General features: G+C 38.9%; 2 protein-coding genes across 2 annotated transcripts; one reads left to right on the top strand and one right to left on the bottom strand.

The window, feature by feature from the left end:
* The first annotated feature begins 2,552 nt into the window (after positions 1–2,552).
* Positions 2,553–8,116, top strand: dbx2 (developing brain homeobox 2). Its single transcript, XM_028451474.1, has 4 exons — positions 2,553–2,782; positions 4,952–5,032; positions 6,877–7,061; positions 7,821–8,116. The coding sequence occupies exons 1-4, from the start codon at positions 2,572–2,574 to the stop codon at positions 8,010–8,012; spliced, it is 669 nt and encodes a 222-aa protein (XP_028307275.1). The 5' UTR covers positions 2,553–2,571; the 3' UTR covers positions 8,013–8,116.
* A 937-nt stretch (positions 8,117–9,053) lies between these two features.
* szl (sizzled) lies at positions 9,054–11,531 on the bottom strand. The gene is made up of 4 exons (XM_028451077.1): positions 11,251–11,531; positions 11,000–11,166; positions 10,829–10,921; positions 9,054–9,364 (listed from the first exon to the last, which is right to left on the bottom strand). Exons 1-4 carry the CDS (start codon positions 11,529–11,531, stop codon positions 9,054–9,056), a joined length of 852 nt encoding a protein of 283 aa, XP_028306878.1.
* Positions 11,532–23,035: the final 11,504 nt, after the last annotated feature.

Here is a 23,035-nt window from a genome sequence, read left to right as displayed (position 1 = left end):
TTTACTTATTCTTGGTAGTAATTAATGCAAAAATAATCATGATAATTGAATAATCACAATTACTTCCCTGACAATAACCACACATCTGTAATTGTGACATCCTAGATGGGCGACCGAGGTCATCCAATAACCAAAGGGTTGGCGGTTTGAATTGCTCTATCCAAGACAATGGCCATGGTTACATGATGTTTTTTTAATTCAGAATTAGTTATTCCGAATTCAATTATTCGGAATGAAAGTGTTCTGCTTCGTGTTTAAATGGAGATAGTAATTCCTTAGGTTTACATGGAAAACAGGTTAATTCAGCTTTATTTAATTCCGCTTTAGGTCTGGGGGTTGGGAAGGGTTCTGATTGGACAGGGAGAGAACGTGATGTATTTACGTCTAGTGGAAGAAACACACAATACATTTTTCATTTTTGGCTACAACATAGAAGACCACATAATAAGTACTATTTTCACTTTTATTTTGAAAGTAGGTTTGAAGCAGTATCTGGATGATAACATACTGTTTCACTTTGGTCTGCTGAGCAGAAGAGGGACATAGAGCAGCGGAGAAGTTTTTCCATTTTTTGTTTTTCTGACCTGAAGCAAAAGAGCTTGAATTTGAAAAACAAGGTGTTTTCCATTTTTTCATTTTGGTTTTGGAAACAAATGTCAAATATCGTTTTTCATGTTATTGTTACATAATGAAAAACGAATGAACGAATGATACACGGATCATCCACGCATCATTAGTGAAGCTCTGGTGCTTCATGCCACGATGAAGCCTGGTCCGTGTGTGTGTAATAAGTCTGTGTGTCTGTGTGAACGTCCGCATGTTTATGTTTCCGTTCATTCATTCTTTTCATCATATCCATGTCTTCTAAGGCTCTTATTAAATAAATAGTCTCGGCTCGAGTTCGGGCCGCCATCTTGGACTATGTCCTCACCAGCGTGTCACCTCGACACAGAATGACTTAAAGCAGAATTAAGTTTACAAAGTCAGTTTAAAGAGGAATCAACTTTTATTCTGAAATAAACAAGTATTAAAGCTATATATGTGGCTACTGTCATCGTGTCCTTGAGCAAGGCACTTTACCCATATTTGCCCAATGAATGGGTTTGAATTATGTATGAATGTTGGTGGTGGTCAGAGGGGCTGTAGGCGTGAAATGGCAGCCACACTTCTGTCAGTATGCCCCAGGTGGCTGCGGCTACAATGTAGCTTACCACCACCAGTATGAAAAAAAGCTATTTATAAATCCAAGCCATTATTATTATTATTATTATTATTATTATTATTATTATTATTATTACACACTCTTCACCTTCAGAGTGAAGGTGATGATTGTGATTGTTTGTCTTCTGTCCATCACAGCCTCATACAAACATTCTAGACAAGACATCATGTGACAGAGCGCCAAGACTTCTCCACCAGTCTGAAGAATAAAACCTCAAATTTGATTACAAGCAACCTTTGGCTCTCTGGCCGTTGCACAAAAGGCTGAGCTGTCTAAGCCAATTTCCATGCTCAGCATGAGGTATCTGCACACGCAGCTTGGAGAACCCATTCATTTGCACACACACCCACACACACACGCACGCACGCACGCACGCACGCACACACACACACACACACACACACACACACACACACACACACACGCACACACACACACACACACACACACACACACACACACACACACACACACACACACACACGCTCCCTGATTGGAGTTGATATGCCTGTTTACTGTTGGAGCCGTCACCCCTGTTGTTGGACATTCTATCACCATGTTGAGCACCATTATTTGGGGTGTGAAAGTTAAACAAGCCCTTCATGTAAACATGACACTTGCATGTATGTTTGTGTACACTTGTGTTCTACAGTTGTACGTCGCATGAAGAATTAAACATTAGTTGTTGTTTTGTCCTGTTCAAGCTCCTGTGAAATCAGCTACTAAAAAGATCAAATACATCTTGTTCTCCAGCAGATATTATCACAATAAGGACTTTTTTCAAAGTGTATTAAACAAACACCTGAAGGTTCTTCCCTTGCAGATATTTATTATGAGAGTAAATAGCTGTCATTTACACGCGATTGTGCAAACAAAATTAAATTGTGAAGAAGAGAAAACTGAGAGTATGGGCAATGTTTCTGGCCCTCAAAAGGAAAACAGCTTGTTTTAAATGAACTCCAGTGGCACTCTGAGGGAGGCTGAAAAAAAGGAGAGAACTATTTACTGCTTTTCGGTGCGCGTTAAACTTTGGCCAGCACCTCATTGTCTCCGATGTCTATCATTTAATAGGCTAGTTGACATAATGAATGAGCCAGACCCACCTTCTGCCACTCTAGAAAGGACTCATCTGAATTGAAAGGCATATTAGAGCCTCTCAGCCAATCACAGCACAGCTCTGCAGCAAAAGTGTAGGCCCAAAGAAGGAAGAGCAGAAAAACTTTTGTTTTCTCCAGGGTTTAATGAAGTTGGCTAGGTCGCTCAAGGAGGGATTAGAGAAGAATTTAGTGTCAGTAAGCTGCAGGGTCACTGTGCACATGATGGTCTCAGTCCGAGGCTGCAGGACCAACATGGCTGGCATTCCTCCTTCTTTTCCAGGATTTGGTAGCTCAGGAAAGAGCTTTCTCATCGACAACCTGTTGCAAACACCCTTAAACCGACCAGATGGGACAAAAAATGGACACCTGAGTAGAGACTGGAAAGAGCAGGGAGTCCACCACATTCAGAGTCCAGGTCCTCAGCGAAGGAAGAACTTAGGAGGACCTGCTCTGCTGCACTCAGGTAGAGAAAGAACAGCAGACAACGCCTTCACTTTTTTTTTACATTAAATCCAACAAACCAGAGGCCACATCTTTATCTAGTAAAGACTCTGGACTCTAGTTTATTGGGTGTTTATTGTTAGCTGCTAAAAAACAACACGTTGCTGATTCTTTTCCTTAAGTTTACTGTTTTACTGTTTTACAAAACCTTTGATTTTATTATACTATTCGGTAATTGTAGTTAAATGCAAAATAATCTGGAAGGTGAATGCATTGGATGCAATATAGTGCAGAGGTTTTGAGGGGTCGTGGAGCTGTTTTCAGTGGGTTGTATCCATTTGCAAGCAAAGAAAAAAATTACATATTTCTTGTGTTAGTGCAATTTTACTTGCTTTTGACAATAGGAAGCAGTAGTTTGACAATCATGTTGTTGTTTTTTAATCGTATTTAGTTTTCTTGATAAAACCAGCAAAACCTACACAACCATTCATGAGATTAACAGTAATATGATACATGCACTACAGTATACCCAAATTAACCACATTTTATTATGGCTGCTCAATAACTTAAGTTTTTAAAGTTTGGGTTGCAGCTTGTTTTTAAGGGGTGATAGTAGGTCAGAATCAGGTGAGAAATATTGATCTAGTGCCTAAGTTCCCAAAGTGAGGTACGGGTACCCCCGGAGGTACGCAAATTGTCATGGGGGTGCGTACAAATAACACATTGGTCTCTGTAAGACTACCCATAGTGAAAGAGAAACAATCCAAAAAGCACAAATATGACAAGAGCTACACTGCTTTGCGCTATCAAGAGTTTGATGACCTTTGCCACCACGTTCTTGTGTAAAAGTGGATTTTCATCTTTGACAAACATGAAAACAAATTACAGAACAAGACTTTGAGTGGAGAATTATTTGAGACTCAGACTCTCTCTAATTCAACAGTGCAGAGTTATGTACATCCTCTCAACCTCACGTTTCTCATTAAAGTTGTAGTAAGTTGCACATTCACAGTTTCAGGGTGATGAAAAAAAGAGATTTTTTTCTCACAGAAAATTCCAAGAGGATAGTTAAATAAATCAAGTGATAATTCTAAATAAAAAATTTTTATTGTGTCCTGACAGATTCTTATTATTTTTTTTAATTCTATGTTAATCCTCAACAGGATAGAGAGACAAATTTCCCAGTAGGGCTACGTTGTATATATACTATATGTACAAATAGGAAATAGGGAGAAACTGGAGAGAAATAAACTACTTATTCATAGACTACATGGAGGAGGTGAGAGAAATGAGTGAAAAGAACGAGGAACAAATAAAAAACGAGGTTTGTATGTTTGTACGATAGATTGTAAATAATACATTATTATTATTATAATTATTATATAATTTAAGTTTTGTAAATAGTATTAATTTTTAAACCTTTTTTTAATAAAAGAATGATAATTTAACTGATAATAGAGCTTGCAGTACTTAAAATAACTGTTGTGACTGCTGAAAGAAAACTCTCATTTCATTTGGTTTTCAGTGTGAGAAAAGCTTCATATTCAGGCAATTTGTTTTTTATTTTCTGGTTCTATTCATTTTCAGTTTAAATAATTGTAAAATGTGATGTTATTTGTGCATCTCTCCATTCTGTTACACTGGTGAGGTGGTGAAGGAAACATGTATTTGAAAAAGGGAGCACGAAGCAACAACTTGAGGTGCTCCTGAAGTTTGGCCATGAGCACCAGACCAAAACATTTATTGTACCCCTGTCTATAAAGCTACTGAGAAGAACTTTCAGAGGAACATGTACTTGTCTTACTGTTAACACTATTTCACCTGAATTTAGAAAACCCAATAATTTTCTTTTTTTTTAAATTCAGAGCTAAAGTATCCACAAACTCAAGGCAATAAATCCAAAATAAAATGTCCTCATTATCTCATCAGTAGGTAAACAAGAATAATCATTACAGCCAGTTTACTGATTTTTTTTTTTTTTTACATTTATTTGACAAGAATGTTTAACTCATTTTTGAAAGTGACAGTGTCAACAACATTGTTTATTTGAAAAATGAAGAGACAACTTAATCCTGTTCAAAGTTAAAGAGGTTTCTTCTCAAGTTATTTAAACAAGCCAAATCCCCAGTGCACTGGAAAACCTGTTACTTTCAAACATCTGTGGCATGACTGTCTGTCTGTACTTTTTTAGGTGTGCTGAATAGTGTGTTCCTGAGGAGTCCTTATGTGCTGGCCTGCTGCGGTGGGTCTGGCCCCCCACCCGTTTTCCCCAGTAAGTTTTTCATCCCTCGTCAACTGCAGCAGCAGCTAATTACTGATGCAATACCAGAGTGCTAATTATGCGTTCATCCCTTTTGCACCACTCTATTCATAAGTATTCACGCCTGTTTGGGATGGGGAGGGAGGGAGGAAGGGAGGGTGTTGCTGGGCTTTTAGGGGTCCCAGAGGCATCCTGCTTTGTCCTTACAAAAGCACATATTCACTGCAATGTCAATCTGTAAAGCTAATAAACACCTTGTTCTTTCAAATTGCAATGATAGCCACCAGGTTATTACTTCTATAAGACAAAAAAGGGATTTAAAGCATTTTTTTTGAATTGCCAAATTCACAAACATGTACAGAGAGCTACAGAAAAGAACATTTTAAAAGATCAATGACAATTTTCCTCATTCACTTTACTCTATTTCAAACAAAAATGAATCTTTGTTAAAAAAAAAAAAAAAAATCTATGTGTGGAGCAGCAGCTTTTATCTACCTTTATTGTTATTTATGAACAGCTCCAAAATTTGTGAATGCACCTGTGCTGCTTTTAACCCATCACTGAAGAGCAGTAGGCAGCCACGGTGCAGTGCTAAAGGAGGAATTACGGTTAAGGGGATTGCTTAACATTGATGGCTTATGTTGGATTGGAATGGGTGTCCCTCCAGCTACAAGTCCATTTCCTCAACCACTAGGCCACCACTGCCCAGTTGATTGAATCCTGTCTTTGTGTTTTGGATCATTGTCATTTCCCAGCTGTGAGTTATTGGTTGCTGCATATTACTATGGTCGTCATTGGTTGTGGACAAAAACACAAATCAGAAATCTTTCATCCCACACCTCCCCTAAGGTCCTCTTAGCAGGCGGACACTTTCCCACAGTGCCCAGCAACAGAACAAAGCAAACTTCATCCATGACCAATTGGCACATTCAGTCTGCTATCAACACGCGACCTCTCTGCAATTTTTCACTGCAGCAATGAACTCCAGGGAGCACAAAAAACTGCTCCATTTCCTTGCAGAAGGGGCAGGACCAGGAACATCCCCCGCTCATTGTGTGGCCAAAGAGCCCGGCTCACGGATCCCCCGTCCTTTCTCCCCTCCTTCAGCTCTCATGCCTTCCCATTGGAAATTCCAAACACGGACATAAAGCATTCAAAGAAAGTGACTTTTATAGACTTATTCGAGCTCATCTTCACATACAAACTAGCTTCTAACTTGCAAGAGAAAAGATTTTGTGTTGGCTACTGAACCATCCAGTAATTGCATTCCCATTGAAGTGCTCTTTTGTGTGCATACCACAGAGCTTCGTAGTCAACCCACTCGAGCAGACACACACGTTGCCCAGGAATGACCAAGTAATAAGCTCTTTAAGAAAAGCTATTGACGAGTGAGAGGCATGTCCAAACCCGTTTTGTGCTACCTAGAGGTGGTCCATGTGCAGATTTGTCGTACAGATTAAAAAGGCAACGCTGAATGAGTTGGATAAATTGTCCCACTTGACTTTTGTTGTGCGTGCACCTGTGAATGAAGCGGCGTGGGATTGGTCCCCATAGGTCACAAATCCCCTTTCTCTTTTAAATTGGATTTTTTTTCTCTTTAGTCACCCCCAAGTTGTTAAATTGGGCAAACAGAAAATGAGTGATAAAGTAACTGTGGAAAGAGCAACTTATTGTCAGGAAACATTCCCATCCCAAACACATTAGCTTATTTTGCAAAACTTTCTTATTTTTCCTCAAAAAAAGGGGACATTTTTTATTTTTTTTATTTCGAGTGCATCATTGACCCACATAATCACATCACCTTTCATGCCTATGTTGGGAGTTGTAAAACTTCTTTGTGTGCATTTATGTTTCAGAAGGGGCCAATATTCAAATGTGGCCGTCTAGCGTGAGTCCCAAATCACGCAGAGGAATCCTAAGGAGGGCGGTGTTCTCAGAGGAACAAAGAAAGGAACTGGAGAAAACCTTTAGAAGACAAAAATACATCAGCAAAAGTGACAGGAACAAACTGGCAATTGATCTCAGTCTGAAGGAGTCTCAGGTATGAGTGAGAGGAGCATATTAAAGAGAACCTGTAAACTGCTTAGATGATCTTTTATTTGCCTTACAGAACATTTTTAGCTCAGACGATGTTAGACTTCCCATGATGTGATAGCATGATGATCAGAGGGTAATATATTTAAACACTATGAACTTAAAATACCTGACAACATGCAGTATTATCAGTGGTGGACAAAGCATTGAATACCAGAACCTAAGTGCACACTGACTGCTTTTCTAATTCAACAAAAGTAAAACCAAAAATTGCTCAAATAAAACATATTCAAATAGAAGAAGAAAAAAGAGGAAAATTAAATCAAAGAGCTCCAGAGCCACAGGCCCCTGAACTAAAGAGACAAAGATCACCAAATCCTGGCCTCTCTGCACCTCCATCATTCTAACACAACTCATTTATTTATTCCTGAGCTCCTTAAGGGCTGCCGCCCTGCCTATTTTATATGTCTTACTGCTTAACCCTCTGCTTAACACTAACAATTGCAAAAGACAGGTTACTGGGGAAAACACAAAAGGACCTCAATATCTGGCCTATCTCTTAAAAATACCCAGCATAACACACCTGACTGGCTTGAGAAAGTCAGACCTTTTGTAGAGAAGTATGATGCTATTCATTTGACTAAGTTGGGGCAAGGAGACGTCTTTAACAGGCAGGACCGCAACACTCGAGGAGCCTGGGTGCAATGCTGAATAGACTGTAAATGTGTGCTTTGAGTCTAAAATGCTAAATTTTCTGCTGTTTAAGGTAAAGATTTGGTTCCAGAATCGCCGCATGAAGTGGAGAAACTGCAAGGAAAAGGAAATTCCAAACATTTGCTCCCCGATGGACGAGCTCATGGCTCAAGGTCTTTCTCAGGAAGACGAGAAACCCTCACAGACTCACAGTAATGCAATAACAAAGAGAGCTTCCACACAGAAGACAAGCAGGGACACATGAGATACCATCAGGAGAACTAAGGACTCACACATCCAACACACTTAACAGGAACACTGTTAAAATACAATGATTATAATTATCTATCAAAAAGTTCATGTTTATTAATCCCCTGAATACCAATGCCACAATGTGTTGCTTCAAATACGCTAGTAATGGATTCCACCAATAATCTTACTCCTTGTTTCCAGATCCAAAAGATTATTTCCAGGTTACCTCAATAAGACATGTTATTTTGCTGTTGCCACAACTTTGACCACAATATGCTAAAGTTCCTCAATATCTCCACATGCTTTTCAGACATTTCCTCACACGTGATCTCAGTCAAATTTTATGAACTACATTCTGCTGTAAATCATTTTCATAATAGCCACTTAATCAGCTGTAAATAAAAATTTTCAATAACGTGTTTTTTATTGTGTTTGTTTCTTTTCGATTGTTTAACTTTAATTCCATCCATCACTCTCCATAACTGTTGAGTGATGGTCATTAGTGATGTTTTTCACTTCTAAAAAACAAAACCAGGGTATCCAGTCCCGCACATTCCAAACCTGTTCATACTGATGCTAAAAGTGTCAAACCCATAGTGGTTTAGAGGTCAACTTCAGCCAGTGAGACTCAAATATTGTTAGCAGTTTTTGTAAGATGAACTTGCAGTTTTAACAGTTTGGTGTACTAGTTTATCATTGCCTCTCAGTTGACATGTGGCTTAAAATGACATTCAATAAAATACCATTGTGTATTTGGCTTTAGCTTCAGATTTATTAACCGCTTTTACTTTCAGTTGAAAAAGAAAGATCTCAGAAGTAAAGGAATACACATTTTAAAAGTGGTTTTAAAGGAACATTTTTATTTTGAAATCACCACAAAATAACACTATTGTTATAGAAATATAATTCATCTAAAATCAGTTAATATTTATATTCAAATGTACATATTTGAGTGCATCCATTGCTGTGCTAGCACAGCACAAAGTACACAGAGCTGCAAAGTAAGGAGAGAAGCTCTGCTTCAGTTCTTTATATTCTTTCAAATGACCCTGACCTAACATCTGTGGTACTGCCACTTGCGGATGGCCACTGCAATGTTGGCGTCCTTTTTGTGCCATGGAAAGAGTCGAGTGAGTGCCATAGTTCCGTCAGGCAGCACTGAGCCCGTCATCACATAAAGCTGGGAGCGGCCCAGACGCACCAGAGAGCGGGCACACTTCAGGTTGATGAGCAGCCACTGCTGGAGCAGATGCCGGCTGTCGTAAGCCATTAGAGGCCCCTGATGAATGAACTGAACTCGACCCCTGATCTCCAGCTCTGGTTCTCTTCCAATTTGGCGAGGACGATGAAGATGAAGGGTCAAAGCTGGAGGGAAAGTGAGAAAAACCAACGTCATTTGCAAAACTGGATGTAATCGTAGGAGACAATATAGTAAAGCTCACAATTGTTCCTCTTTTTTGTAATTTTTTATAATTCTAAAAAAGGAAATTGTGCTAATTAGAAAATGAAACTCTAATCACTAAGGGAAAAAAGACCCACATCTAAAAGTAATAAGAACATATATAGGCTATAAGTAAAAACTATGAAAAATAACATGTAAAGTAGTTATAGCAATGAACTTCAGCAGTAATGAAGTTATTGAATGTTTTATCATTTATATTTTTATTTTACTTTGTTTCACAACATACTGTGTAATAGTCTTTTTACTGACTATATTGATTGTTTATTTAACTTTAAGTTTTATCAGATGACTTAACAGCATTTTTTACCTACTGCTTTTTTTTTATTATTATTATTACTATTTCTCTCAGCCTGTCTTATTTTGACTTACTTTTCAGTGGTTTGAATAATGAGCACTGTTTCCCCTTTTTGTTATTAGCTTAAAGTTATTTGTTATGTTAAGCAATTTCTTGCTGGGATAAATAAAGTATTTCTTATTCTGATTATGTTTCTTAACTTGGTTGTGACCGAAAAAAAGGTCACGACCCTGTTTTCTGGGGGTCGTGTACTTTTACATAATGTTAAAAAAAAAAGAAAATGTCTTTATTATTATTATTTTCCATATGCTGTCATCTGTTACTATTTTAAAAATAGGAGGCATTCATTTGGTTCTTTGGTTTTGAAGTATCTAACTACTGATAATATGTACTTTTTTGTATAAAATTATAATATTTGTTTTTACTTCATGCATTACAAAAGAAGTAAAAAAAAAAAAATCAATGTTTTTTTGCCAAAACCAAAAATGTTACTGCACAGCTACTAAATTGAAAGACAGTGACAATATAGCAGTGGTTCCCAACCTTTTTTGGATAGTGACCCTATGTTGATATGATTTTTTTTCTCAAATTAGTTTTTGATCATGTTTGTTATACTGTATTACAAATACAGAGTAGCCAGGAACAATGACAAATTGGGCTGCATTTTAGTTGAACTAGATTTATATTTGACAACGTGAAAGTATAGAAAACAGTTGTTTAAGATTGTGCGTTGGTTTGATTAAAAAAATTCAAGCGACCACCATTAAACTCCAGGCGACCCGGTCCTGACCCCAAGGTTGAAAAACCCTGCATCATAGTATCTATAGTACTGGGCTATATCTCACTGCATGATATTATGGTGTAAAATACATGAAAAGCTGGCCTTGATGATTATTTCAGCTTATTTCTCATGAGTGATCAATGATATGCCCTCAAGCCAAATGAATTGAAAACCACTGACCTAAAGTTTGTGTAAGAGATATTGGATTCACTGCAAACTCAATCTACCTACCGCAACCAATTAAGTTACCTTCACCTTGTATTCAAGCTACAAGTAATGTCTGTGACATACCAAAGTCGTAGAGGCAAAAAGAGTGAAGGACCACTCTAAGGGGAGGATCTCCATCCACAGATGGGCAGTTCTGGCAGGCAGGTTTGGGTAAATCTGTAGGCAAGGGTTAAATTACTTAGAAAGTCAAACTCTAAGACATTGCAAATGTGGCTAGTGAGAGGTCAAACTTACCTTTAGGGATGTGGGTAAATCTTGAATGTGGAGACAGACACATGTCATCCTCATCAGGAAAGCGATCACAGTCCAGAACTTCAGGCCACTGACGTCCCTGGCACGAGAGCGCCGAGGCACAGCTGTCCCTCACCGCTATGCAGAGACTGCGGCAGGGCCAAATAAAGCTGCAGGAAGGAAGGATGTACTGTTAAATCATGACCGACACCAGTAACTGTTTCACAGTATCTTTCCATTAAAGACCATCTTACTTATCAAGGCAGACCGGCGCCATGAGAGAGCAGAGGAAGGCCTGAGCCTGAAGATGGCAGCCCGTCAGCAGCAGAGGCTTCCACTCCTGGGAATACGGCACCACCTCAGCTTCAAGGTCACTGTGACCCAAAAAATTAGGTAGCCTCATCTCAGAGTATCCAACATCCTTACACATGGTGAACTGGGAAGGGATGGCGACACATCGAGTGCTCTGACCAATATCAAAGGCCAGCATAGGCCTACAGAGAAGCACTAGTACCAAAGTGAAGAAAACAGCCATAATGAGAGGTTTAGTCTATTTGAGGGGAGCAAAAGGGGTCCTTCTTTGTCCTGCAGTGACGTCTCCTGCTGCTGCACATGCCTTATATACAGTGAGGTCAGACAACCCCCACAGCCAGTGAGTCTGTCATCAATTACCTATCAAAAAAGGCTAGACGATTCTTTTGGAGACAGCCGCTTTCTTTGTGAGCGCCACAGACAAAGAGGAGGAGTTGTGTGAGTCAGGGGGCTGGAAAGTTCTGCTCAAACCAACCTGAGAAATTGGAAAACCCAAGAAAGCATGAGAAATGTGACCTTAACGTAAAAATTCAAAAGTCTTCCTTTGATAATGTATTTTCCACAATCAAATGAACAGCAAACCTTGGGAAAAGGTTGGTGAATGTTGATTCAATTGTTAAGCATTAAAAAAAATGTTAACACTTATAAATTGACATATCCTATAGATGAATTTAGATGATTGATCTAAAGCTGAAAAAAATAAGTTTTGTTATCAATTTATGTAAGTAATGTCTTCAGAGTCATTTATTGCACCTTTTACCCTTCAAACACACAATACCCCTTTCTAAGTGGGCATTGCCATTTTGGATATTTCAGCCAATTAGCTTTTGCTCAACCTCATTAAACCAGTAGCAGTTCCATGACTCTCTCACAGTATGTCAAACATGTTGACCTCCACAAGCATGTCTTTAAAGTACTAATTATTCTATAATGCAAGTTCTTAATCACCTCTCATTCTTATAAGTATACATATAATAGTCTTTCAGTTTAGCTGTCTTTGTAAATGGGGTTAAGTATCCTATTAAATAAAATGAACAATAAATTAATAAAACAGACTTTGCATATGACCAAAAAAACCCCAACACCACCACTGTGCAGGTAGACAGAGGGAGGCTGCTCAGAAAGACCAGAGAGGTTGTAAAATGAAAAAAGTTATCTTGACAAAAAGGTCCTGACACTCCTATTTCAGAACGCTTATAGCCTGATTGTTTAGGCTGCTGGGTAATCTTTATCTTTAATGTTGTACCAAGCAATTTTCATACTTACTTCAAATCTATTTAAATATGAAAAACGTATTCTCTTTACAGCCTTGCTTTATACAGTCTCCTGTTGTTTTTTCTGCAGTTATCTTGGCTCTGACCAAATGGTGGAGGGAGAAGGTCTCCACCCCCATTCTGGATCTGCTGAAGGTTTCTTCCTGTTAAAAAACGTTTTGTTTTGTACTTTTCATCGTCACTTATGCTGCTCTTTTGGATTTTTAAAAAAAAAAAAAAATTTATGGCATTTAACTGAATGCACTTCTAGCACAGCAGCAGCTGCAATGCTTGGGTTTTGACAGTCCCAACAAACAAAGCATAGGTTAGATCCTATAATTCAGATCACAGGCAGTCTCCTCCTTGTCTGGATGCCTTCAACCAACAAAGAAGCTGCATTGAAGCATCACTGTGTTTGTTTGCTTTTCACATACATCAGATGCATATGTATTGTTAAGCCTTGTTCAAAACTCACTAACAACTGTGCCATTATGCTTCCAGAGACGCCTAGGGAAAGTCCATCTTTCTCAATCCTACTAGGCATAAAGATGGTGAATCAATGCTTCTACTGGTTCTTGGAGTGAATAAGGGCTTCTCCTGTTTTATGTGGATGAGTTTAGACAACAAACAGTGATAAACAGGGTAATTAGAGTCACAGCTCAGTCTAAGAGGAGAACACGTTTAACAAGTGGCCCCTGCCAGGAGCCCAGCAGGGGTGTGTTGTTGGTCCTAATGATTGCCCTGTAGACACTGAGTCTGTCATGATAATGTTTGTCTGCTCCCGTCTGTGTTCATTTCATTCATTTGTTTGTTTGTTTGTTTTTCTACCATGGCAATATTTCAAATCATCCATATACTGTAAATGAAGAAAACACACAAAAAATCAAAACAAGAAAAAACAACTATATCAACTTAAACATATTCCACGGCCATAGAGGAACTGGAAGAAGAAAGCTTATTTTACCTGCCTCTCAAGTCACAAATAAACAACTGAAACAGAAGGTCTTCCTGGTTACAGTCACTCTGTAATCAATACAGCATCACCATGACAGAAAAAAAAAGTAAATGCTTTATCTGCCTCAAGATTTATACAAAACACAGATACATATCTATCAAGTTCATACAGTGCAACTATACTTTTTATAAACATTTTTTTTTAAAACTATAGTATGTTCACACAGCCCTGAAAATAACTCTGGAAGGTATATCACACATTAACCTCTATTAAAAATAAAGTACCATTAAATGGACAGGAACTACTGTATGCAAGGGAGGGCAGGGATGTGCAAGAAAAGATAAACCAGAAGAAATAGTGGTAAATTGTTACACCAAGAAGAAGAAAGGGGAATAGTGTGGTGATAACCTCCCAGGTATTTATGAGGCTTTCTGCCTCTTCAGCACTGTTGGTAAAGGTGTTCTTTCATGTCTATGGTGACTTTATCAATTGTCTGATCACCAATGGAAGTGTGCACAGGTGTGTTGGAGTGTGATAATTATAGTGTGTCTGTCTCCCACTCTGTCTCAGTGCTTCCCTGTCTGTCTCCGCCTGTGTGTGTGTCTCCCTGTTGGTCTCTGTGTCCCTGTCTATCTTGGTCTTTGTATGAAGGTGTGAGTTAGTTGTATGGTTGTGGTTACATTCAGGTTCGTCAGTGGGCAGGTGTGTCTGATCTAAACAGCCGGTAACATTATTGAAAAAAAATGAAAAATGAAATAGGTGAACCCTTCTCTATCCTATATGAGTCACAACCTCTCATCCCCAAGCTCACCTCACTTGTAATTGCGGCAATAAATCAACAAACTATATGTGATTATGTTCTAGCAATTAGCAACACAAGCATGTATTATCATAAATCAAGGGGGAGGGGATTAATTTACCAACTCTCAATCCACGTCTTCCCATAGACATGCCGTTGGTCATGGATGGTCTTCTTCTAGGCCTGTGTGGGTGTGTGCAAAGGCCATGCATTGATTTCATTAATTGTGACCAAGGCATTCCCAAGCAGAGAAGAAGGTTCTCCTCCATCAGCTAGCGATCATGTGGGAGTGTCCTCCAGTGCACCAGGACAGGCTTGAGGTGATGAAAAAGAAGCAGCAGTGAGCTCTGGTTTAAAGCTTTAAACCTCTTTGTTAGAGCTCTGTTCCACTGGGTCCATACAACTTGTTCGGGTCCTTCTCTTGGGTGAGCAGTAGTGTCCAGACGAGGTTGCTCTCTCACAGCGCGCACTCACCAGGTTTGATAACATGCAGAGGGATACTGTGGAAGAAACAGACAATAACCCAGCTTGATGGCTCTAGGAAGGAGGACCAAATCCGGGAAAGCTGTGGCGTTCCCTGTTCAGGAGTACTTAGAAACAGAAGGAGGGAAAACATTAAAACCCAGATGAATCATTTAAAACTGCACTTTTTAAGATTTTTCTTACGTTGGATTATATTATTTTTCCTTGGCGTGAAATGATCATGTTTTGAAATTGGTCAGGTTGTAATTTTCAAAATATTACCACACTTTGTCATTTGTTTTGGTATGAAATGTCAGGAAAAGTGAAAAAGGGAAAGAGGGTTAGGAAGCAAGCAAGTCTTTTTTGCACGAGTTTGTGTGTGTTGTATTGTACAACCTTTTTGCTGATGGCCATTTGTATGGTGACTATTCACAAGGACTGCCTCCCCTTTATCTTGCCCCCAGATGTAGTCTTCACACTGCTGTTGGGTAGAGCTCACACATGAGCGAGGAGCAGTCAGGACTTTGTGGGTTCAAGCCTTTGAGTGGAATCTTTCTGTGTGAAGTTTGCATGTTCTCCTCGTGCTGGCATGGGTTTTCTCCAGGTATTCTGACTTCCTCTGACAAGTGAGTGTGTTTGTGAGTGTGTTGTCCTGCCGTGTGCACATAAAGGCCACCATGAGAACGAAACGGGTTGGAAAATGGATGTATGGAAAAATGAAACGAACACATAATTTTTTTACCAAAGATTTTCAGAGGAGAGGTAGGTTATACACATTAACAGTTAATTTTTTTCTAAAAACGATTCAATTTTGAGCAAAGACAATAATCTATAGAAGAGGATTGGGTTATAGATTGTTTTGACATTTAATAAAATACATCACAGGCATTCTAATTTACTAGGTGAGATATTAATGAAATTTAAAATCCTGTATGAGACAGACGACCATCTGAACATGGCCAAAGATGGAAAGTCATCTACACAGTGATTAATCACAAGATAATACAGGAAAGAAACTGTTTCTCTACTCAATAATGTTTGCATTTCAATCAAATCTAACACACTGAATGTAAGTAATTAATGAAAATTGCAGAAATGAAAACACCACTAAAAGCAAAATGTTTTTCTCTAAAATCCGATCCACAGCTACTGTTCAGAGTAATATGCACTTCTTAAAGGTTAGAAGTAGGGAGGGACCGAAATTGAAATTCTTGGCCGAAACTGAAAACCAAAAATGAAAAAGCCAAGCATGAAAATTGAAAGAAATTATTATGCAAATAATAAGTCCCATTGTGTTTATGGCTCTGAATGTGTACTAACCTCAATAAAATTAAAACATTGCAACTGTATAAATATCATATAAAAGCAAGGAATCTCTGTCTGTCTGTCTGTGTGCGTGCATTCCTCAAATATCTCTGTGAATCAGGATCAAACTGCTCTGAGAATTTCAACATGGCTGCTGCTTGATTCAATGTTGTGCAACGTTGGATTTTTTTCAACTGCAATGATACGGTTAATAAATTATTTTTTAAATGCCGCGAGCATTGTCCACCTGAGCCGCCACAGTCACTTGTGCTCCAGAGCCAATCACTGCACATCGTAGCCACGTGCGCACCATAGCCAATCACTGGAGAGCCCAGCCCCACGTAAACACGCTCAAGAATTCACCTCCTAGAGGGACAGCGAACAGGTTTTATGCAAACTGTTGTTTTCGTGCGTGTGGCTTTTTAAACTAATATGACACCATAGCCCCTCCCCCCTCTGCTCAGCGCAGACAGAAATGAAACACACACATATTGACCAATCAAATGCGGCTTGAAGAGAAAAAGAGAGAGAGAAACAAAGCACTTCCCAGTCAGGAGCCGGCTCACATCGTTCACGTCAAATAGCCTGCTCTCAGAGCCGGTTTGTTAGCGACCACTAGAATGAGTTACTACTCAACGTAAGGCTGTGGGTGTATGTGTCTGTGAATGTGTGTGTGTGAATCTATGTGGGTAAGTACACGTGCAGCAACCTGGATGTTCTTGCATGATGTGACATGCATGCTGATTGAATTACTCCCATTTTGTTACATGCATAAATATTACATATATTTAATCATTTACTGTACAGTATATGATTAAAACGACCCTCACTTAAACTAACCCTCACCATTACTGAACAATTTCTCATTCTAATAAAATTAACAACAGCCGTCATTCTCTATCTACCTCATCAATTTCTGTCTTAAAACTAATTATTTAGAACTTAACATGTTTGTTTAAACATACTAAGGGTTTGTGTTCAACACCAATGCAACATCTCAACCATGATAAACAATTCATACTTATTACAATATTTGACCAAACATATCCTTTAATTATCCACAAAACAGAAATCTAACCAGATTTATCCTTCAAAACACTTTCAAATATCATGCTGTTGCATTGCTGTTTTTGCTTTTTCCCAATGACTAAAAAAGGCATCGGTAGTGGTACTTTCACATTAGTGTAATGGGGTTCAACTCCCTACAGTGTCCTTGCTAAAAGCCAAAACTGAACTGAACAAGTTAATATTAATGTTTTAAATAATGAATCAACTAAAAATATGAAAAAATATATTATACACATTCCAACAATGCCTAATATAAAATAAAATGTTAAACTTGTCTCACTTGTAAATTAAATAATATTTTACAGGCCAATAACTGACTGAGCTGCTGGAACAGGGTCAAATTAAATATGTTCTCTCATTAAATTCTGTACATAGTTTCTCCTGCAAGCTGCTTTAATCCCATCCAAGTAATGATCTTTTAACGTGGACCAAGTACCATGGTGATGTAGTAAAGAACCTCTTTGTGTAATGTTCGCTGACAATCTAAAACCAGATTCATGCCGCGGATGCTCAGCCATTCAGTGCAGCCATGCTTCAGCAACACGGACCAAACAACAGGTTTGAGTTGACCGAGGCTTATACGTAACTATAATGTGGTGTGACACAGAGGCATAAAACACACTTACTGTACGTGCCCCATCAATTCTGCTCAGAAAACTCTTTGGTGCTCCGCTGGCCCATTTCCAGACAAGCACGCGCTGAGCAACGTGTTTGCTTGCGTCATCAAAACATCCTGTTTCGGTCAGCTTTTTTGAGAAAAAATATTAACTTAATAAAAGATAACAGTCTGACAAAATTTGGAAACTGCTGCTGTTAAACTGTTAGGAGTTAGGTTAAGGGGAAAAAGTGTGTTTTGTTCTATGTCCTATGTTTGTGTTGACTTTGCATGAATGACATGGAAAGTTTTGTGGTCATAAGTCCAGATGGGTGGAGATAAGAACAACTAAACGTGAAACAGCAAATGAAGTTTCAAAATGGCTGACCATGGGTTGCCTGAAGTGATCCGCTCAGACAACGGGAGCCACTTTTCAAGTGAACCCCTCCAGAAGGTGGAAAAAGTATTTTGCAATCAACACAAGTTTGGCTCTGTATCAACCAGCGTCACAGGGTCTGGTGGAAAGAGCCAACGAACCATAAAGGAACAGCTTAGGGCTGGGCAAAAAATCGATTAATTGAATTTTTAGATAAAAATGATTTTTGTTTTGCAAAGTCAAGTTAAAAAAATAAATACAATTAAATGTTTCTTTCTTTCTTTTTTTTCCCACCAGTTTTTTCGGACTTTTTCGCGTTCCGCCCTTGTGAGTTACCGTAGCGCGATGTGAGCCAGCCCCTCTTTGTTTACATATGTTTACCCATTGTGCTAAGGGAAGAGTTTATTATTGTTTTAATTGTAATGTTGTAAAATATGTATTTATCCGATTTCTTAATCAGAGAATTGAAGCCACTGTGAAGTTGCTGTTGCACTTTTGCTTAAACCTGGGTTAAAGCTTGAAATTGTTGAATGACAGAGCCTCATTCACTTTTTATTTTGGGATTGTTCTATGCATTTTAACTCCCAACCAAATTCAGCTCAGAATCAGAACCAACTTTATTGGCCATGTAATGTATGTTATACACACGAGTTATTTGACTTGGTGAACTGTGCTCTTTCTCACAATGTAAACAATAAATTATAACAATCAACTAGAAAAAATATAAACATAAATATAAACAGTAGTTAGACTAATGTGTGAAAAACTAAATAAAATAATATAACAAGATAACAATAACAAGACTGTTTTTATGGCGGGTAGTTTTGGCGTACAGTGATCTGTAGCGTCTGCCGGAGGGGAGGAGTTTGAACAGATAGTGTGCAGGGTGTGAGGGGTCTGCAGTGATGCTACCTGCCCGTTTCCTGACCCTGGACAGGTATAAGTCTTGGATGGAGGGCAGATCAACACCAATGATCTTTTCTGCAGTCCTGATTATCCGTTGTAGTCTGTGTCTGTCTAGTTTGGTTGTAGATCCAAACCAGACAGTGATGGAGGTGCACAGAACAGATTGAATGATGGAGGTGTAGAACATGATCAGCAGCTCCTGGGGCAGGTTGAACTTCCTCAGCTGACGCAGGAAGTACATCCTCTGCTGTGCCTTTTTCCTGGTTGTGTCTATGTGGGAGGACCACTTCAGGTCCTGTGAGATTGTGGATCATGGGTCACGGACTGACACCTCATGATGTGTTAAAGGGGAGTAAAATGCCAATGCACAAATCCAAGATCCCTTAATTTGAAAGGGCATTATCTGTTGAACAATGTACCAGCTTTATTTGGTAAGATTGTTGCAGTGTGCAGTTCAGCTGCGTTTTTCTGTCTGAGTCACAGTTTAAATCTCATTTTTCCTAATACAAATGACACATTTAGGTTTGTGTGAAAGCCCAATTTCATTAAACAACTGTAGGAACTGACATTCCTGCGTTCAGAAATTATACAGGCGTATATATTAAAATGTAATGTATTCACTTTTGTCCCATCTTGGTAACTGGAAAATGTGTAAATGGTGAACATATTAGAAAATGCTGATGGTGAATCCTTTGGCATACTTCTGCTGCCCTCTCCATAGGTTCTCATCTCAGTCAATGTTTCCAGGTGTCTTCAATTGAAGCGATCATATACTGTAACTGGCTGGTTAATAATCTTTAAACCATCTGTGTTCATTTCTGATCAATGAATAGTGCAGTGGAAACAGAAGGGAAATGTTGCAGGTTTATAATATTGTCCATAAAATAAGCAAAGAAGAAAAAAAGAAAAGGAAATGGAAAAAACTGCTCAACAGTGGCAGTTTCAATAGACTCATTCTGAGCGTCTCTTTTGCAATATTATCTGGTCACGCCCAGGACACGGCTCAAAACAATGGGCGACAGGGCCTTTTAAGCCGCTGCCCCCCGCCTGTGGAATGCCCTCCCAAACCACCTCAGGGCCCCACAAACGGCGACATTTTTAAGAAAAAACTTAAATATCACATTTTTACAGAAACGTATTTTAACAGTTAATGTCTCTTTTAGTCCTGTCTTTTAATATATGTTGTGTTTTATTTATTTATTTTTTAATATTGTAGCACTTTGAGATTTGGTATCAACTGTAAAGTGCATTACAAATAAAATTTATTATTATTTTTATTAGTATGTGTTGTGTAAATTGTAATTGTATCCAAACCTCAAGTACTAGTTTCAATTAGTGTGTTTTTCACTCTAGCTTATCAGTCACCCCCAAAAATTAAACTTAACCACAATTCATTCCAAAAAATCAGTGTATCATTCGTTCATTATTATGTAACAAAAACATAAAAAACACTCATTATTTGATATTTGTTTACAAAACCAAAATAAAAAAACAGAAAATGCCTTGTTTTTCAACTTCAAGCTCTTTTGCTTCCGTACAGCTTTTGCTGTCAATGAAATCAGACGAAACTTATCAGTTAATAAAACTCCAGGCTTGTCTTAAAGACATCACATCCTGGATGAACCGTAACGTTCTCCTTCTTAACCGGTGATTTTATTTGGTCCAACACACTTTAGAGAGAAATTATCAGAGCAAATAGTGTCTCTGGACGGCATTACATGGTCACCCAGTACCACAGTAAAAAAAACGTATACTTTAATTCTCATATTAAGCAAATCTCAAGGACAGCCTTCTTCCACCGCCGTAATATCTCTAAAATCAGGAATATCTTGGCCCAGAGTGATGCTGAAAAACTAATCCATGCATTTAGTCTCTTAGTCATATAGTCTCTGGTCTTTGGAGAGAGCAGACGTGTTTTCATTCGCTCCGATAACACGACCTTGGCTACAGCTGGCTACAGCTGAACAGCCTGAAAAATTGGGCCCAAGACTGAAGGAAAATGGTGAAAAAACCGCAGGGAGGCCCTTCAGAACCCAATTCGGGTTTGGAAGAGGTCAAGGAGATGATATGCGAGGGTCTACGAAACCTATCTGCCGAGATAAAGTCGTTAGAAAGGATGCTGGAAAACTCACTGGAAAACCTACAAAGCGAAGCGAAGGTACTGAAAGAAAATAATGAAAGAAATGCTGAAGAGATAAAATTGTTGAACGCCAGGGTTGAAAAGTTGGAACAAAAGGAAAGAGAGAAAGATGTCATCATCACAGGAGGAGGAGGAATAAAAAAAAAAAAAAAAAAAAAGACAACACTGACTACAGATGAGAATACACAAAAAAGGACTGTTCAGAACAACTCAAGAATGTTTGACCAGAGAGACATGTAAACCCATGTAAATTTGCGATGGTAAAACAGGGGACGGGACCCAGATAAGCAAACTGCTTCTCTCGTCTCCTTTTTCGGCATGTACAAAAAAAAAAAAAATGTAAAAAAAAAAAAAGTGAATGTAACCATGTCGGAAATAAACTGAATAAATAAATAAATAAAATAAAAATTTGTTACATCTAGATTTGATTTTTGTAACTTCCTACTGTCAGGATGTCCTAGTAACTCACCAAAAAGTCTTCAGTTAAACCTGAACTAAGTAACTTGCTTAGCGCTCCCCCTAAAGGTTCCTTTTGGTTATGTCACTGTTGTAAAAACACCCCCCGCCGCCTGCCCCACCCTACAGATACATGTGTACCTTTGCTCTCCCAAGACGGTAGCAACCAATCATTGAAAAATCTTAATACAACAGTGACACTAAGGGTGCTTTCACACATAGTCCCATGTGACTATGTGAACAGTATGAGGAAGAGAGACAGGTAAAATAAATGATGTAGGAGTAATTTGGAAGGGAGTGTTGAAATGAGTGTGATGTGTTAGTTTGTGTGCTGACTGGATGGATGGATGGATGGATGGATGGATGGATGGATGGATGGAGAGATAGAGAGATGTGTGTGTTGCTGCTGAGCTGTCACTACATGGAGTTGCTCAGTTCCTCGGACAAAGGTCTTCTCTGACTTTTTTTTCTGTTGGCTCCGCCACAATATAAGTTTGAGAAAAATGAATTTGTAGTGCAGCTACGGGGCTGGTCATAATCTAGCATTTGTTAGTATTGGGCTGCCGTAAAGCAGTACATTTTGCCACTGGGTCGGAGGCAGTAAAGTTGCAAGTGCTGCTTTCTGACCAAAGACAGCAGGGGGGGATTAAAGACCCCCCAATCACCCCATAAACACTTGTATACTTGGCTTTATAAAGGTGAAAAAGTTACTTAGTTCTGCTTTATTTCAGAATGCTGCAGCCAGAATACTAACAGGTACTAACAGGAGAGAGCATATTTCTCCAGTATTGACTTCCCTCCAATGGCTTCTTGTAAAATCTAGAATAGAGGTTAAATTCCTCCTGTTACCCTGTTTGTGCCCTATCGTCCGGGCAAAACACTCTCAGTCTGCTGGTCTTCTTGAAGTTCCTAAAGTGTCCAGAAGTAAAATAGGAGGCAGAGCATTCAGCTACCAGGCTCCTCGCCTTTGGAACCAGCTCCCAATCTTTGTACTGGAGGCTACTACTTTCTCCACCTTTAAAAATAAACTCAAAACCTACGTATTTGCTAAAGCATATATAGTATAAGAATGTGCAATATATTGTCAAAAATATTCTCACCGGTAAGAATATGTAATCCCACAATAGAAACGATAAATGCCCACGTCAGAAATTAGCAAGGGCCAAGGGCCACGGGCCATTTGTCCCTCAATTTAGCCAATAATGCCCATAAAAACCTTGTTCCAGGGACCAAAATTGCCCACAAGTTTGTTGTCAACAGCTTATTATTCTCCGGAGCGGAACACTGTTCACGGGAGCTGCGCAGCGGAGCCTCCACAGTGTGAACCACCGCCACTCCCACCCCAAGCCCTCACACACACACAGACAGCGGTGCTTGTCATGGCTACCTGACGCTACCGTGCTGCGATACAT

Source organism: Gouania willdenowi, chromosome 6 (genome assembly GCF_900634775.1).
Source record: "Gouania willdenowi chromosome 6, fGouWil2.1, whole genome shotgun sequence".
Classification (NCBI taxonomy): Eukaryota; Metazoa; Chordata; class Actinopteri; order Blenniiformes; family Gobiesocidae; genus Gouania; species Gouania willdenowi.
Note: the sequence above shows the minus strand (reverse complement) of the source record. Positions and strands in the feature narration are given on the sequence as shown.

Bases quoted from the DNA above. Each gene is read 5' to 3' on its own strand.
- dbx2 (XM_028451474.1), top strand. From the start codon at position 2,572: ATGGCTGGCATTCCTCCTTCTTTTCCAGGATTTGGTAGCTCAGGAAAG. The intron at 5,033-6,876 runs GTAAGTTTTTCA...TTTATGTTTCAG, and splicing joins CCCCCCACCCGTTTTCCCCA to AAGGGGCCAATATTCAAATG. The intron at 7,062-7,820 runs GTATGAGTGAGA...CTGCTGTTTAAG, and splicing joins TCAGTCTGAAGGAGTCTCAG to GTAAAGATTTGGTTCCAGAA.
- szl (XM_028451077.1), bottom strand. From the start codon at position 11,531: ATGGCTGTTTTCTTCACTTTGGTACTAGTGCTTCTCTGTAGGCCTATG. The intron at 11,167-11,250 runs GTAAGATGGTCT...TCCTTCCTGCAG, and splicing joins GCGCCGGTCTGCCTTGATAA to CTTTATTTGGCCCTGCCGCA. The intron at 9,365-10,828 runs GTATGTCACAGA...CTTTCCCTCCAG, and splicing joins TTTTTGCCTCTACGACTTTG to CTTTGACCCTTCATCTTCAT.